We start from the raw sequence: 15,640 nt of genomic DNA, 5'->3' as shown, positions 1-15,640 counted from the left end.
AATTCCTTCAACTAAAACAAAATGCGCAAAGAGATCACCAAATCAAATAACTTCAGTTTGGTTCCAGGTTCCAGGAAAACACACACACACACACACACACACACACACACACACACACACACACACACACACAGATACTTCAGCAAAGGAGAACTGTTTGTTCTAGTTTTGGTTCTGAGTTAGTTGGTGTTTTAGGACTTTCTAATCAAGGCCAAGATCCATGTTTTCACATCCTACACTCAGCATAACTCCAGCTTCGACTTTGGTTTCAGTAACAGAAACAGCGTGGGCAGGCTCTTCTTCAGGGCCATCGCGTGAACAGCCCTCCTGCGCCCTGTTCAGGATACTTACCAACTGGAAGCTGGCCCAGGAAACCGTGCAGAGACTAATATTCTGTTTCTGCCTCATGAATAAATGGATGATGATTTGGGGTCAGAGCTGGAAACACAAAGACAGCAATAGAAACATATTCTTTCTAAGATAGAGCTGGGCATAAATAGATTGTTATTTTAATGTTTTATTGGCACTGTAAAAATGCTGTATGTCATTTTTAAAAGGCCATTATGGAAGGTTCTCTTATTCCTCAGGCAAGATGAAGCCAAGTGTGGAGTCGAGTTTTCTGCAGGGCTCCTTTCTGTCTCTCATCTTTTACTCAAAAGCATGCATCTGTCTTCTCAGGGCCTCTCCCATGTGTGCCCAGTTTTTGTCTCACTTCTCTCACCCTCACCCCCTTCTACTCCCACACCCTTACCTGTCCCCCAGTCTGAGCACTTCACTCTCCTGTTGAAAAGCAGCTCGCCACTGCCTTCAGGATCAACGGAATCTCTACGCAGACATAAAAGGCAAAAAGGCAGCCATATGTTCCGGTCCAGCCAGGCCGGGGGGCCCTCCTCGCCCCCGGCCTGTGGTCCCTGCAATCTGACATGCTCCCCGTCCCCAGATCTTCTGTGTCTGTGCTCTTTCTCTGCCTGAAATTTCCCTCCTCCCACAGCTCACTGCCATCCACACAGGTAGCACCCACACAAGCAGTCTGTCCTGACCCTCTCCCACCAGTCAGTCCTTGGGCCTCCTTCTGGTGAACATCCCGACACCGAGAGCCTCTCTGCCACACCGGTGACCACGGTGATCTGGGTTGGGCAGGGCTCCCTCAGGCAAGGACCTCCTGCAGTCTGTTTCTCTGTCACCGGATGTGGTGTGAGACAAATTGATAGGTGTTCATGTTTTCTGTTTCTCTTTCTTGCAGGCAATACCTAAGGGAAATCCCTTTGTTTTTGAGAAGCATCTCTCACACACAGACATGTGCATACATGCACATCTGTCTAACCTGTTGTCTAAAATGCAGCAAGAGAAAAGCAGCCTAGTCCTCATTGATTTCAGCAGTTAGGTGGTCCTGGGGCATGAATGTGGGTGCGCCAGGGTGCCTCGGCCCACCTTCATTCCTTGTTTGCCCTGCAGATTCGCAAGGGGCCCCAATGCTGTGGGATCCAAGCCTTCCTATCCTGCCTCTTGACTGTCTTGTGTGGTCTGGCCCCACAGGACTTATCCTACAAGGACCGGCACTGGCATGAAGCCTGTTTCCACTGCTCGCAGTGCAGAAACTCACTGGTGGACAAGCCCTTTGCTGCCAAGGAGGACCAGCTGCTCTGTACAGACTGCTATTCCAACGAGTACTCATCCAAGTGCCAGGAATGCAAGAAGACCATCATGCCAGGTCAGGAGACACACCTTTCTCATGCGTGAGCCAGTCTAGCTTCAGGCCTTGTGCACGTTCCTCTGACCCCCTGTTCACATTGACTTGGTTCCAGACACTCGCGTTGACTTTCCATTTTTACCTTGAATTACAGAGGAGTATTTAGAGTCCTTACAAAGCAGGCACATACGGGTTCTATCATGGGCAGTAACGGGATCTTTTTGCTATGCACATGGGGCAGTGTTATGCAGTCGAATTGTTAGAGTAAGTGAATGGTGGGCATTCCCCTTAAAAATACATCTCCTGCGTCAGCCCCCACTTTCCCACCACCATAGATGGTTTCTCTTTTCTTCGCTTCTACCTGCTGAATGTGTACTCATTCAGTTGTTTCACCAAGTGTGCATGGTGCTCTTGCGTGCCAGGCACTGGGCTCAAGCCGAGCATCCATGGGGTGTGAGCCGAGGTGCACCTGGTCCTCTGCCCTTGTAGAGTTGGTGTTCTAGATGGACAGTCAAAAAGGGCACACCTGCAACTGGGCCAGGTGCCGAGGATGGCAATAAAGGTGCCTTGTGTGTTGATAGGACTATGTCCCTCGTGTGTGTGTGTGTGTGTGTGTGTGTGTGTGGTGGGGGGAGTTATTGGTTTTTTTGTTTTGTCTTTTATGTGAGAGGGCAGAATCTTTTATTTTGAAAAGCAAAGGGGATAAAAAGATATGGAATTTCAAAATACAGAAAGAAGCTGGGCATCGTGGCTCATGCCTGTAATCCCAGTACTTTGGGAGGCTGAGGTGGGTGGATCACTTGAGGTCAGGACTTTGAGATCAGCCTGGCCAACGTGGTTCAGTGGTGCAATCTTGACTCACTGCAACCTCTGCTTCCGAGGTTCAAGAGATTCTTCTGCCTTAGCCTCCTAAGTAGCTGAGACTACAGGTGTGTGCCACCACACCCGGCTAATTTTTGTACTTTTAGTAGAGACGGGGTTTCATCGTGTTGGTTTGCTTTGTTTTTGATAATAAAGAAATACTGAAGAGACTGACATATAGGAAATAGTTTAAAAAGATATGTAGGATGCCAGGTGTGGTGGCTTGCCCCTGTAATTCCAGCACTTTGCAAGGCAGAGGAGGGCGGATCACGAGGTCAGGAGTTTGAGACCAGCCAGGCCAACATAGTGCAATCCCGTCTCTACTAAAAATACAAAAATTAGCTGGACATGGCAATGTGCACCTGTAGTCCCAGCTACTCGGGAGGCTGAGGCAGGAAAATTGCATGAACTCGGGAGGTGGAGGAGGTTGCAGGGAGCTGAGATTGTGCCACTGCATTCCAACCTGGGTGACAGAGTGAGACTCCATCTTGGAGGAAAAAAAAAAAAAAAAAGACATGTAGGATAAGGAATCATCATTTTTAAAAAGGCAAGGAGGTTATTTGACCTTCAGTAAGATGGTTTCTTACTGCTATTACATTTCTCTGGTTAATACAACTTAAAAACAACTGTGACACACTATGACAGGGAAGAAAAATGCCCAGGCTGACACAACCCCAGCCCTGTTGGCAGCTGTAAGGGAGGACAGGTGGCAGGGCTGCATGGTGACTTTAGATGAGGCAGCTCCAAGCAGGAAGGCCTCGCCAAGATCACATGGATCCTGCAGAGGCTGGAAACTCAGGCCCCAGTGCTGTGCGACACTGCGAATGAGAACCGAAGCCCGTAGAAAGCCAGGCTGACCTGTGTCCTGCCCCACAGGGAGTCACTGCAGAGACACAACGCTCTCAGTAACAACAAGAACCACAACATTAATTGAAAAACAAATTAAACCCTTACTTGTTTCCTGAACAAGGGCCCAAGGAAGCTTCCACTGGGGAGTCTAGGGGCTATTTAAGACTTTAACTGTTAGCACCAACCATGACATAAAAAGTATGCATAGTTCCCGGATTTTGAATTTTTCACCTGTCTTGACTTTCTGTGTTAGGTTCTCCAGAGAAACAGAATCAATCGAAGAAATATATACACATAGATACATATATATGGGGGGAGAGAGAGAGAGAGAAAGATGAGAGAGAGAGAGAAAGATGAGAGAGAGAAAGATGAGAGAGAGAGAAAGATGAGAGAGAAAGATGAGAGAGAGAAAGATGAGAGAGAGAGAGAAAGATGAGAAAGATGAGAGAGAGAGAGGGATGAGAGTGAGAAAGATTACAGAGAAAGATGAGGGAGAGAGAAAGATGAGAGAGAGAGAAAGATGAGAGAGAGAGAAAGATATGAGAGAGAGAAAGATGAGAGAGAGAGAAAGATGAGAGAAAGATGAGAGAGAGATGAGAGAGAAAGATGAGAGACAGAGAAAGATGAGAGAAAGATGAGAGAGAGAGAAAGATGAGAGAGAGAGGAGAGAGAGAGAAAGATGAGAGAGAGAGAGAAAGATGAGAGAGAGAGAGAGAGAGAAGGATTTATTTCAAGGCATTGGCTCATGAGATTGTGGAGGCTGTAAGTCTGGAATCTGTAGAACAGCCCAGCAGGCTGGAGGCTCAGGGAAGAGATGATACTGCAGTTCCAAATGGGAGCGTTTGAATTCCATAGGGCAGCAGGCTGGAAACTCAGCCAGGGTGTGTCTATTGCAGTCTTGAAAAGAATGAGTTGCCCTTAGGGAAACCTTAGTCTTTGCTCCTAAGGCCTACCACTGATTAGATGAAGCCCGGCCCTGATACGTGGGTAATGTGCTGCACTCAAAGCTTACTGACTTAGACGTTAATCACATCTAAAAAACGCCTTCACGGCAACAAATAAACCTGTGTTTTTGACCAAACAACTGGGTACCAGAGCCCAGCCACACTGACACATAAAATGAACCATCACACCTTCTCTTTCTTGTGGTGTTTACTGGGGAGGGAAAGAAAGGAAAAACATGATCAGATAAGAAGTAAAAGCCTAATGTTCAGTGAGGGGTAACCCATACTGAATATCTGAGAATTAACTGGCCAGCAGTCTCTTCTACTAAGGAATGAGGGAAGCTGGAATTCAGGCTCTGTGGTAAGAAATGCTGTGTAGTAATAATAACAACACAGCCACAGCTACCGGCCCCTAAGCACACACAGAGAGGTCGGACACTGCTGCTTTACCGAATCCCATTTAATCTTCAGTGTCCCCTGGGTTGGATGGCTTCATCCCCATTTTACAGGTGCCTCTGCCAGAAGAAATGGACTAAGCACCAAAAGCAGGGTGTCTAGAAGAATCCTGGTGTATGCAAAACAAACAAACCACCACCAACAAAACGCTGAATCAAAGCACTTGCTTGCCTGGGTTTGATTTTTAAAAGTGTTCGAACCCATTCAAGATGAATATGGGTTACAGCGTCAGTGCACACAGCTTTTGCAGTGAATTTACATTTAGAGGACGAGTGAAAAAACTCAACCCGCCAGCGCCACACCCCTACACAAGTCAGTGTCCTGATGACTAATCAGGAAACTGGAGTACCATCAGAAACCCCAGTGCTGGGGTTTACCAGCTCTCGCGCCCCTGTTAGCAGACATCGCTTACAGATGCACCACAGCCTCTGCGCATGCGCAGACTCCAGTAGCGATAGTGTCTCCAACCCTGCAACCAAATTTCTGGCTCCTCATTTGCCTTTTTTTTTTTTTTTTTTTTTGGAGGCAAGATCTCGCTCTTTCGCTCAGGTGGGAGAGCAGTGGTACGATCACTGCTCACTATGGCCCTGACCTCTCGGGCTCGAATGATCCTCCCACCTCAGCCTCCTACGTACCTGGGACCTCAGGCACACACCACCACACCCAGCTTAATTTGTTGTTTTTTTGTGTGTTTTTTGGTAGAGACAGGGACTCCCTATGTTGCCCAGGCCGGTCGCCAACTCCTGGGCTCAAGAGATCTCCCGCCTTAGCCTCCCAAAGTGCTGGGATTACAGGGCTGAGGCACCGCAGCCAGCCTAATTTGACTATTTGAATCCGATTAAGACATCCGTTCCTCAAGACTGCGCTTCCGTCTGCGGGAGACTTGGTTCAGAGTGTGCGATTCAGTTCGGAGAAGGAACGCCCCTGCCACCTGCCGGCGTTGCTGCATATGACCACGCAGGCCTGCGGCCAAGGCTGTCGCCTTGCCTGAGATGTGCACGCGCCACCTCCCTGAGGCTCCAGGTGCCCCGTGCATTCCCTGCACGTAGAGTTGCCCTCGAACTGGTGTTGATCTGATAAGACTTATTTCAGAACTCGCCAAGAATGTCACGAGAGTCATAATTGCCCCATATTCATTGGCAAAATCCTTTGGCTTCTGGGCTGCTTGATCAGAATGAAGGTCAGAGATCCAAAGAGCAAGTGACAAAAGTATGCATGGAGGTGGAAGAAAATCTTTGTGAAGTGTGTATCAAAGTCCTTCCACTATTTTGACTTGAATTTCCATTGCTTCACATCATGTTCGTTTTAGGATTCATCACCCCACAATTGAATTCCATAGATTGTACAGCTTAGTTTTCAATGTTAAGATCACTGCGTGTCATCAACCCAAATTCCCTCTCACACGTTGCCCCCCACCACACACCCCGCTTATTTTATATAATCTCAAATGTCTGGTCTTGGAAGGACAGGAAGCTGAGAAAATGATCCTAAATAACAATCATGTGATAATTCTCAGCACATTCCTAATTACTGGAGGACAGACATTTCCTGACCAGCTTTCTAGCCAGCTAAAATAAAACCTCTAGCTTTGTCCTTGGGGCCATAAGATTTTGGGCCTGAGAGCTACGGACTAGTCTATAGACTCCTATAAGCCACCTGTGTTACTGCAGCTGCTTACACTTGGTCTGGTGCGGGCAGTCCCCCCGTCGGCTTGATTCCCCATCACTCCCGGACCGCTAGTAGAAGTCACATGTATGTGACCCTCATGCCGCAGTCCCCAGGGATTGGCAACATTTTTTCCTTCAAAAACCAGATAAATATTTGGGGCTTTGTGAACCACACAGTCTCTGTCACAACTACTCAACTACCACAACTACACAACAATTCTGCACAACTGCACACAGTTGCATGCTACTCTGCCATCTAGCATGAAAGCGGATGGAAACCATGGAAGTAAATGAATGGGTGTGGCTGCATTCCAATAAAACTTCATTTGAAAAGCAGGCAGCAGTCTGGACTTGGTCCTCACACAGGGGCCAGGCCCCTCAGCTAGTCCGGGCACTTCCAACACTTTCCCGTTTCTTTGTCCCTGAAACTCATTTCCCCAGATCTTTCTTTACATTTGCTTTACACGAAGGGTACTTGTTTACATGCCTATCTGGAATCATCTCTTACTATAAATAGATACACTTCTTTCTGGTAAACAAAAAGGAAAAAAAGGTCAGTCAACAAACACCAGGCATTTGCAGTGAGTCCAGGTTGGTGGTGGCAGGGGTGACCCGTAAGTGTTTCAGTTCTCTAGAGCTCCTCAGTTCACTTGGAGAAATGGTAGAAACGTATCAAATGCTAATAGTTACTCAAAAGACAATGGATGGCACGGGTTTAGGCAATTACTAAATGGGAGGTACAAGTAACACGTGAAGATTGCAGCCAGGCATGGTGGTGTGCACCTGTAGTTCCAGCTCCTCAGGTTGGGGCAGGAGCTTCCCTGGAGCCCGGATGTTCAAGGCTGCAGTGAGCCAGGATCGCACCACTGCACTCCAGCCTGGGTGACAGAGCGAGACCCTGTCTCGAAAATAAAAAAAACTACATGTAGGTTTTAATTATAGCACTTAGCACAGTGCATAAAATTACCAAGATACATCACAACTTGGTTCAACAGCCAGTACGTAAAGTGAGTGTTGTAGAGGCTGCTCACTGAATCGGGTTAGAGGTTCCAGGTTCATTCACACTGCAGCCATTTCCATCCTGCTGCGAACCAGACAGAGTGTTCTTTATTAGGTGTGCAGTAGGTGAATACAGTCCCTAGACTCCAAAAGTCATGCTCCATAGAAATTAATCGGAGCTATGCCACACTTCCCTTTATACTTTGCATTGCTGAGGCAGACTTAACTTTTTTTAGATTTAACATTCCTAACCACGGTTTTCAATAAATAAATGTTAAGTACCTAAAATGTACACGTGTTGTTCTAGGAGCTGGGTGTACAGTAGTGAACCAAAAGACAAAGTCTATGCCTCGCACAAAATAGGAATTACCTCCATTTAGAGGTGAGCCTTCAAGAGCTGAAGTGACTTGCTCTGGTCATAAAACTAGAGGGTGGCAAGCTCTGAAGGCAATTGCTGGGACTCCACGCCCCTCTAAGCATAACTCTGCTGTGTTCCTCTTGACCCTGATGACAGGTACCCGCAAGATGGAGTACAAGGGCAGCAGCTGGCATGAGACCTGCTTCATCTGCCACCGCTGCCAGCAGCCAATTGGAACCAAGAGTTTCATCCCCAAAGACAATCAGAATTTCTGTGTGCCCTGCTATGAGAAACAACATGCCATGCAGTGCGTTCAGTGCAAAAAGGTATTTCAGATTCCCCCTTGGCCCTTGCACATTCTGGCCGGTTTGCCTCCATGGTCCACGTCTGTCAGTTCTCTTTCCAAAAACAAGGATACCTGTGATACTGGAATGGCGTGGGAGCTGTGCCTGTCCTGCCTTACATGCCGAGCTTTATCCATTGGGTCTGGGCGCCCATCATTCTTTCAAAAACATCAACACTGTTGAGTTCCTGTGATCAAATCGTTTAACCCTGCCTTCTTCTACACCATTTCTAAATCTATTCTTATGTTGATGACCTGATGTTAGAGGGAAGGGGAGCCACTATCCCAAAGCTGTCTTGTTCAGCTTCTCTCCATGAATAAAACAAGAAAACAATTGCAAACTTGAGAGGGAAAGATGGAAGGAAGAGGGGGAGAGGAAGGGAGGGAGCAGGGAGGAGAGAGAGACGGATGTGAGAAGAAAAGTAAAGGAGAAAAGTCTGCCCCCGTGGATATGGGACAGATCATTTATTAAATGTATCTCCTCTGACCAGGCAAGGAGGCTCACGCCTGTAATCCCAGCACTGTGGGAGGCCAAGGCTGGTGGATCACCTGTGGGAGGCCAAGGCTGGTGGATTACCTTAGGTCAGGAGTTCAAGACCAGTCTGGGCAACATGGTGAAACTCCATCTCTACTAAAAATACACAGCTTAGCTGGGCATGGTGGTGCACACCTGTAATCCCAGCTACTCGGGAGGCTGAGGCAGGAGAATTGCTTGAACCCGGGAGGTGGAGGTTGTAGTGAGCCAAGATCACACCACTGTACTCCAGCCTGGGTGACAGAGAGAGACTCCATCTCAAAAAATTAAAAAAATAAAAATAAATAAACTTAACTACTCAATCTGTTCCAGTCATGGCTCTGTTAGGGTTAAAGAAAGAAAGGGAACTGCCTATCTGTAGGAAGCCAACTCTGCCCAGTTGCCCCCCGACCTGTGCCCGTCAGGGTGGAGCTTAGTTTTCTGCTGTGCCCTCTGACTCTCACACACATGCAACTGTGATTATGCTGTAGCTTCCAGCGTCTCTGTGCTGTTAGACTTTGCATCAGCCTGTTGAGTGGCACCCTCCCACGGCTCACTCGCCCTGGGCAATGCCAGCTGTGGAACTCATTGCAGGTTCTGTTTGCTCTCATCCTCTCATTGACCCTGCTTACCCAGCTTCTGCTGTGTTGCCCTTGGGGCCTCTACCCTTGCCTCTGGGCCATGGAGAAACATCCCAGTGCCTCTACCCGTACCTGGCTGGCCTGGGCAAGAATGTCCCCAGCTTGCCTGCACCTTTTCTAAGTGCTGAGTATTCTTACCAATTTCCATTCAGCCTTTCTCTCGTTTCCATTTTTTTTTTTTTGAGACAGAATCTCACACTGTCACCCAGGCTGGAGTACGGTGGCACGATCTTGGCTCACTGCAGTCTCTGCCTCTCTAGTTCAAGCGATTTCTTTTGCCTCAGCCTCCCAAGTAGATAGGATTACAGGCAAGCGTCACCATGCCTGGCTGACTTTTTTGTATTTTTAGTAGACATGGGGTTTCAACATGTGGGCCAGGCTGATCTCGGAACTCCTGACCACAGGTGATTGACCTGCCTCCGCCTCCCAAAGTGCTGGGATTGTAGGTGTGAGCCACTGCGCCCAGCCCCTTTTGTTCTTTACTGTTATTTTAAATTTTATTTCTCTTAATTTCCTCTCCATTTATGCTTGTTTTTTTCTTTTTTTTGAGACAGTTTCACTCTGTCACCTGCGCTGTAGTGCAGTGGCATGATCTCAACTCACTGCAACCTCTGCCTTCCGGGTTCAAGCGATTCTCCTGCCTCAGCCTCCTGAGTAGCTGGGATTACAGGCAGGCACCACCACCACACCCACCTAATTTTGTGTGTGTGTGTGTGTGTGTGTGTGTGTGTTTTAGTAGAGACGGTGTCTCACCTTGTTGGCCAGACTGGTCACAAACTCCCGTTTTTTTCTTTATTCTTAGATTGAGGTCTCATTCCTGCTTTTATTTTAGGAACCCTCTTCCCTGTTCTCTCCCCTTTTTATTTTTATTTTGGTCTGTTTTTCTCATCAAGACCTAACAGAAGTTCATCTGAATTGCTCTTCCTCTGTCATCTTTCCAGTGTGTGCTTTATTCATTTGCATAAATGAAAGCAACACATCCTTCTGCACGCCTTTTGTGTGCATGTTTGTTAAATACACACAAAAACCTTCACGCCAGAAGCATCCATTCCTTGACATGAACTTGGCCCTCTCAGGCACTGGGGATCCGATGCTGGACAAGATGCAGACACTTAACTGTAGTCGAGGTAGAAGTACACTCTAGTGGCAAACCCGTCAGTCGTTACTAAGCAGTGTGCTATGGAGGAGAAAAGCAGATTGTGGAATGGAGGGACCTCAGCTAATCTGAGGAGTCGGGGGCCAGGGTGGCGTTTAGGGAGGGAGTCTCTGAGAAAATCATGCTATGCTGAGAGGCATCGAGTTAGCTGATGTGGGTGGGAAGCATGGAATCCGGAGTGAGGGAGGACTGAGGCTGTATGTTGCAGGCAGAGGAGATGTCTTACACACACAGGCTACTGCATGCATACGGATGCGTTGCAACCAAGCGTGTTTTGTGTTCATTCTCTTGTGCGGTGGGGTGGGTTATAGGAAGATGCTTTATGATTTATGGTTTAATGAAAAGAATACAAGATAGAAGGGAGTCCGGAATTCTGGTTCCTGCTTTGTCATTAACCAGCTATGAATTCTTCAACAAGTCACTTTTTAATTTCTCTGAGTCTCAGTTTACTCACCCATAAAATTAATATCTTTCTTACTTCACAAGCTTTATGTAAAGACCAAAGGAATTACTGGATGATACTGAAATGTTCAAAAAATAAAAAGCAAAAAAGCGTGATTGTGAGGTGCTTGCACTCCATCTTCCATGGCCTTCGTTAGCCAAGCTGAGGCCACCTACATTCCTCTGATAGCTTACTCAGCTCCACCAAGCACGCTTTTTTAAACAGAATGTGAGATGCAACATTTGGAGGAAAATACCAGGTAAAATTGAGGTACTGATGGCCGTTCCACCTTGTGTGGCTTTGCAGCTTCACCTCACAGATGTTCTAAGACCACAAGACCGGTGAGAATGAAGGCATCTGGCTTATTTTTCCCAAAACTTCCAAGATGCCCGTATCTTCTTGTGGCATCAGCAGGTGCCAGTCCCAGCTGTCCTTTAAGCCTTTTCCTTCTTTCACCATAAGTGGCTGGAGAGACAGGCTCATGAGTGGCATTGGAGAGGATACCACTTGCCAGGGTTTTTGTTTTGTTTTTGAGACAGAGTCTCACTCTGTTGCCCAGACTGGAGTGCCGTGGCATGATCTTGGCTCACCGCAACCTTCGTCTCCAGGGTTCAAGCGATTCTCCTGCCTTAGCCTCCTGAGTAGCTGGGATTACAGGCGCACCACCACACCCAGCTAATTTTTTGTATTTTTAGTAGAGATGGGGTTTCGCCATGTTGGCCAGGCTGGTCTCGAACTCCTGACCTCAAGTGATCCACCTGCCTCGGCCTCCCAAAGTCCTGAGATTACAGGCGTGAGCCACCGGCCCTGCCAGGCTTCTAAGGAAGGACTCCCCATCAACTTGCCTATTTAACATCATCACCCTCACTTCCTGGATGAGAAAACTGAGGTGCAGAGATCTTTATTATGACCTGCTCCCAGCCACAGGTCTGGTAAGGAGTAGGATTAGGATTCAAAGCCAGGTATCCTTGATGCTGTCTTCAATCCCGACCCCTCCACTGTGCTGCTTCCCTGCTCGCGAAGGTGGCAATGCCACTGAGGTGCCCTGTGCCTTAGATCTCCAGCATCCCTGGGAAGGGCTGAGGGCAACCCCCAAGCTCCAGTTTCACTAATGGGAAAGCCAGGGCCTATGACACTGGAATGAAAGCGTGTGGCGAGGGTAACGAGTGACTGTGAAGTTTGTAAAGCAGCTTCGTGGTGATGTTTAACAAACGGGACGTTTTCTGAATGAGGATCTTGCATCGTCCAGTGGCAGTAGTGAGACTGAAGATGTCTCCCAAACACAGAGACCACACTAACTCTCCCACTCGTCCCTGCAGCCCATCACCACGGGAGGGGTCACTTACCGGGAGCAGCCCTGGCACAAGGAGTGCTTTGTGTGCACCGCCTGCAGGAAGCAGCTGTCTGGGCAGCGCTTCACGGCTCGCGATGACTTTGCCTACTGCCTGAACTGCTTCTGTGACTTGTATGCCAAGAAGTGTGCTGGGTGTACCAACCCCATCAGCGGTGAGTGTCCCGGGGTCCTCACTTCGAAGACGGATTGGAAGCTTGAGCAAGGCCTAGCATTTTAGCATGTGACCCTGTCTATATCCCTAAACTTCCCAGACCTCCCTAAGGCTCTGAACACAGCAGACTTTTCTGCCTATCTGCTTTCCTCTCCTTGGTGCACTGGCTATGCTTCAGCAAGTAATGATTACTTCCTCTGCAGCCCACCGGATCACAACCATATGGCCTGTGCTCTGGTTTAGTTTCTGCTTTGGGTTGGATTATCTCTAAAACTGCAGCCTATGAGCCTGTGACACCACATAAGCACAATAAAAACTGGCCTTTTCAGGCTTAGCAGCTGTGCTGTTTTCTTAGTAGTGTCCCCTAGCATCTTAGGGGGACGGTTGTACTCCAAAGCATCTTAGTGGGAAATTTCTGCCACAAGGCCACAGCTATATGAGGGCAGAGGGTACATTCTAAGGAGTTTTTCATATTGTATTCCCCCAAATGATCTGGCTAAGTGAGAGCCCAAAATCTGGCTGGCTGGCAGATCAGGTTTCTGGACTAGACTATTAAGCAGGCTGGAGAAATTCCGTGTGGAGAACAGATGACTTCCCACTAAAGTCCTTTAGATGGTCACCACATATCACTACACAAATTAGTGACTGGGTGGGGAGAGAAAAGTGTGTATTCTATAATAACACAGGAGAAGCTTTATGATGTGGGATTTTCAATCCCACGGCATTCAGTGGACTGGTTCTTCCCTATCAGAGGAAGGTGGCAGACACATGGAGTACCCGGTGGCCTGGCTTTCCTATGTGGCTTTTCAGTGTAATTACAGAAACACATCTATACACCCCCTGTGTGCTTGTGCTTGACTTTCTTTTCCCTCAGGCCTAGAACCAAGTTCACCTAACTGAGCTAACTCACCTTCCCAGGTCACTAAAACAGTTTTCTCACATGTAAAGCAGAGCTCATTACATTTCCATGTGAAATTAAAATATGAAGAAAAGCATAGTATTTACAGTTTACCTATGTTAAAATATCTGTTTCTGGTCCTTTATATACCACATTTCCCTTGGAATCATTTAGGGGGAAAATGCAATCTTTTGCCAGAACATATTCATAATGCTATTTTCAGCAGTAACTTCTGTTGAGGTAAATGTTTATAACATTAAGCTTTATAAAGTGATACAATCTATATAAAAGCACTTTTAAATGTAAAACGTTAGATATGAATGTGAATTGCGGTTATTGTAGCACTGAGAAAAACCAATAGGTAAAACCAACTGTATTATAATCAGGGACCAATGTACCTTAAATATTTGATTCCATCTGTCTGTCTGCAGCTTTCTCAGGATCTTCCCGCTGCAACAATATCCCTCTCCCCTCATTCCTACCCACATCGTGCTTTATCTGTGAAGCTTTTCCTGGCCACCCCAGGGAGGATTAACTTTTCCTCTTCTACACTCCCTTCAGTGCTTCAATCATTAAATCACAAAAATTTGAGCACCAGCCAACATGAGGCACCTAGTGAAGGCATAAGAGAAATCTGCTTCCTGTTCTCACAGAGTTTCATTTTGTGGGAAAACACGTAACAAATACAGTCAGCTTTCTTTGATGCACTCATCACATCGTTTTGGAACCAGTTTCTATCTCTCTTCTGATATTCACAAGATCCTCCAGACTGTGCATAGAATCTGATTTATATATGGATTCCCAGCACCCAGTCACTAGAAGTTCACACTATCCATATTACACAATCCAAACTTTGAAATGGATCAAACCACAATTCCTTCTTCAGTCCCAGTTGCCTGATTCTAATTTTCTTCATCCGGTATTATTTTCTCTCTGTTAACAGGACTTGGCGGCACAAAATACATCTCCTTTGAGGAACGGCAGTGGCATAACGACTGCTTTAACTGTAAGAAGTGCTCCCTCTCACTGGTGGGGCGTGGCTTCCTCACAGAGAGGGACGACATCCTGTGCCCCGACTGTGGGAAAGACATCTGAAGTCAACACGGAGAAGTTGTTGCTTGTGATCTCACACACAGATTTTTATGTTTTCTTTCTCACCCAGGCAATCTTGCCTTCTGGTTTCTTCCAGCCACATCGAGACTTTCTTCTAGTGCTTTTCAGTGATACTCACGTTTGCTTCAACCCTTTAGTGCTTTGTGCTAGTTCAGTCCCAGGGAAAGAGAAAACTTGCCCTAGGCCCTAGGTGGGAAGCTGGTTTGAAATTTTTGTAATCAAGTAAGGCACAACCAAATGTAAAAATCCTTTTGAATGATGTCTTTATAAATCTTTCTCTCACTGCCTATTTAAGTGCAATTAATGTATGCCACAAACTTGAAAGTTTTCTAAACTCAGTAAGGTAATGACCAATTGGTATTTACAGCTCTGTAACTTCCTGTTGTGTCAAGTCTAAACCAAGATTATGTGACTTGCAATAAAGTTATTCAGAACTAAATCTTTGACAGGCACAGTGTGTGAAATCATGATTAAAGGTTGAGGCACTGAGTCTAAGTAACACTTCATTGCATGGTCCGATGGTCACTGTATGAAGTGCAGTTCCAATGGCCTGGGGCATTGCCAACTGGAATAGCATCACACCCTTTATTTAAAGGAAGCCTTCAGTCAACACCAGGCACCTCTTCCTTGCTACCTTCTCTGCCAATTTTTTTTTTTTTTTTTTTTGGAGACAGAGTCTCACTCTGTCACCCAGGCTAAAGTGCGATGGCACAATCTCAGCTCACTGCAACCTCCGCCTCCCGGGTTCAAGCGATTCTCCTGCCTCAACCTCCTGAGTAGCTGGGATTACAGGTGCCCACCACTATGCCGGGCTAATTTTTGTATTTTTGGTAGAGATGGGGTTTCACCATGTTAGGCTGGTCTCGAACTCCTGACCTCAGATGATCTACCTGCCTTGGTCCCCCAAAGTGCTGGGATTACAGGTGTGAGCCACTGCACCCGGCCACCTCCTCTCTCTTTCCCATACTCTTTGTCTTGGAATGTAATCCTCTGCATTTGATGCAGTAACATAAACTCCTGACAGCGAAGCCAATTTTCAGGTCATTTTTCTTGGCAGAGCTTATTGGCTCTGTCCTAGTGTTATGGATCCACATCTTACACCGACTTCCATAAAGTGAAAGATTGCACAAGGACATAAGCAACTTGAGGCCAGAGACAACATCCTATTCATCTTTATGTTCTCAACACCCTCGCAACTGAAGGC

The 15,640-nt window shown here is 46.9% G+C and overlaps 1 protein-coding gene across 5 annotated transcripts in view; it reads left to right on the top strand.

Annotated features, from left to right (window-relative positions):
• FHL2 (four and a half LIM domains 2) overlaps positions 1-14,875 on the top strand; it is a 76,268-nt gene extending 61,393 nt beyond the window's left edge. For all 5 annotated transcript variants that reach the window (XM_008008288.2, XM_008008284.3, XM_008008286.3 and 2 more), the window contains 4 exons: positions 1,537-1,711; positions 7,981-8,150; positions 12,240-12,426; positions 14,267-14,875. In XM_008008288.2, coding sequence (XP_008006479.1) covers positions 1,537-1,711; positions 7,981-8,150; positions 12,240-12,426; positions 14,267-14,418 — 684 coding nt within the window. In that variant the 3' untranslated portion in view covers positions 14,419-14,875. The remainder of the gene's footprint in view (positions 1-1,536; positions 1,712-7,980; positions 8,151-12,239; positions 12,427-14,266) is intronic.
• Positions 14,876-15,640: the final 765 nt, after the last annotated feature.

The sequence above is a fragment of the Chlorocebus sabaeus genome, chromosome 14, assembly GCF_047675955.1.
Source record: "Chlorocebus sabaeus isolate Y175 chromosome 14, mChlSab1.0.hap1, whole genome shotgun sequence".
Lineage (NCBI taxonomy): Eukaryota > Metazoa > Chordata > Mammalia > Primates > Cercopithecidae > Chlorocebus > Chlorocebus sabaeus.
The sequence above is the reverse complement of the archived record's forward strand: the minus strand, read 5'-3'. Positions and strand labels throughout refer to the sequence as shown.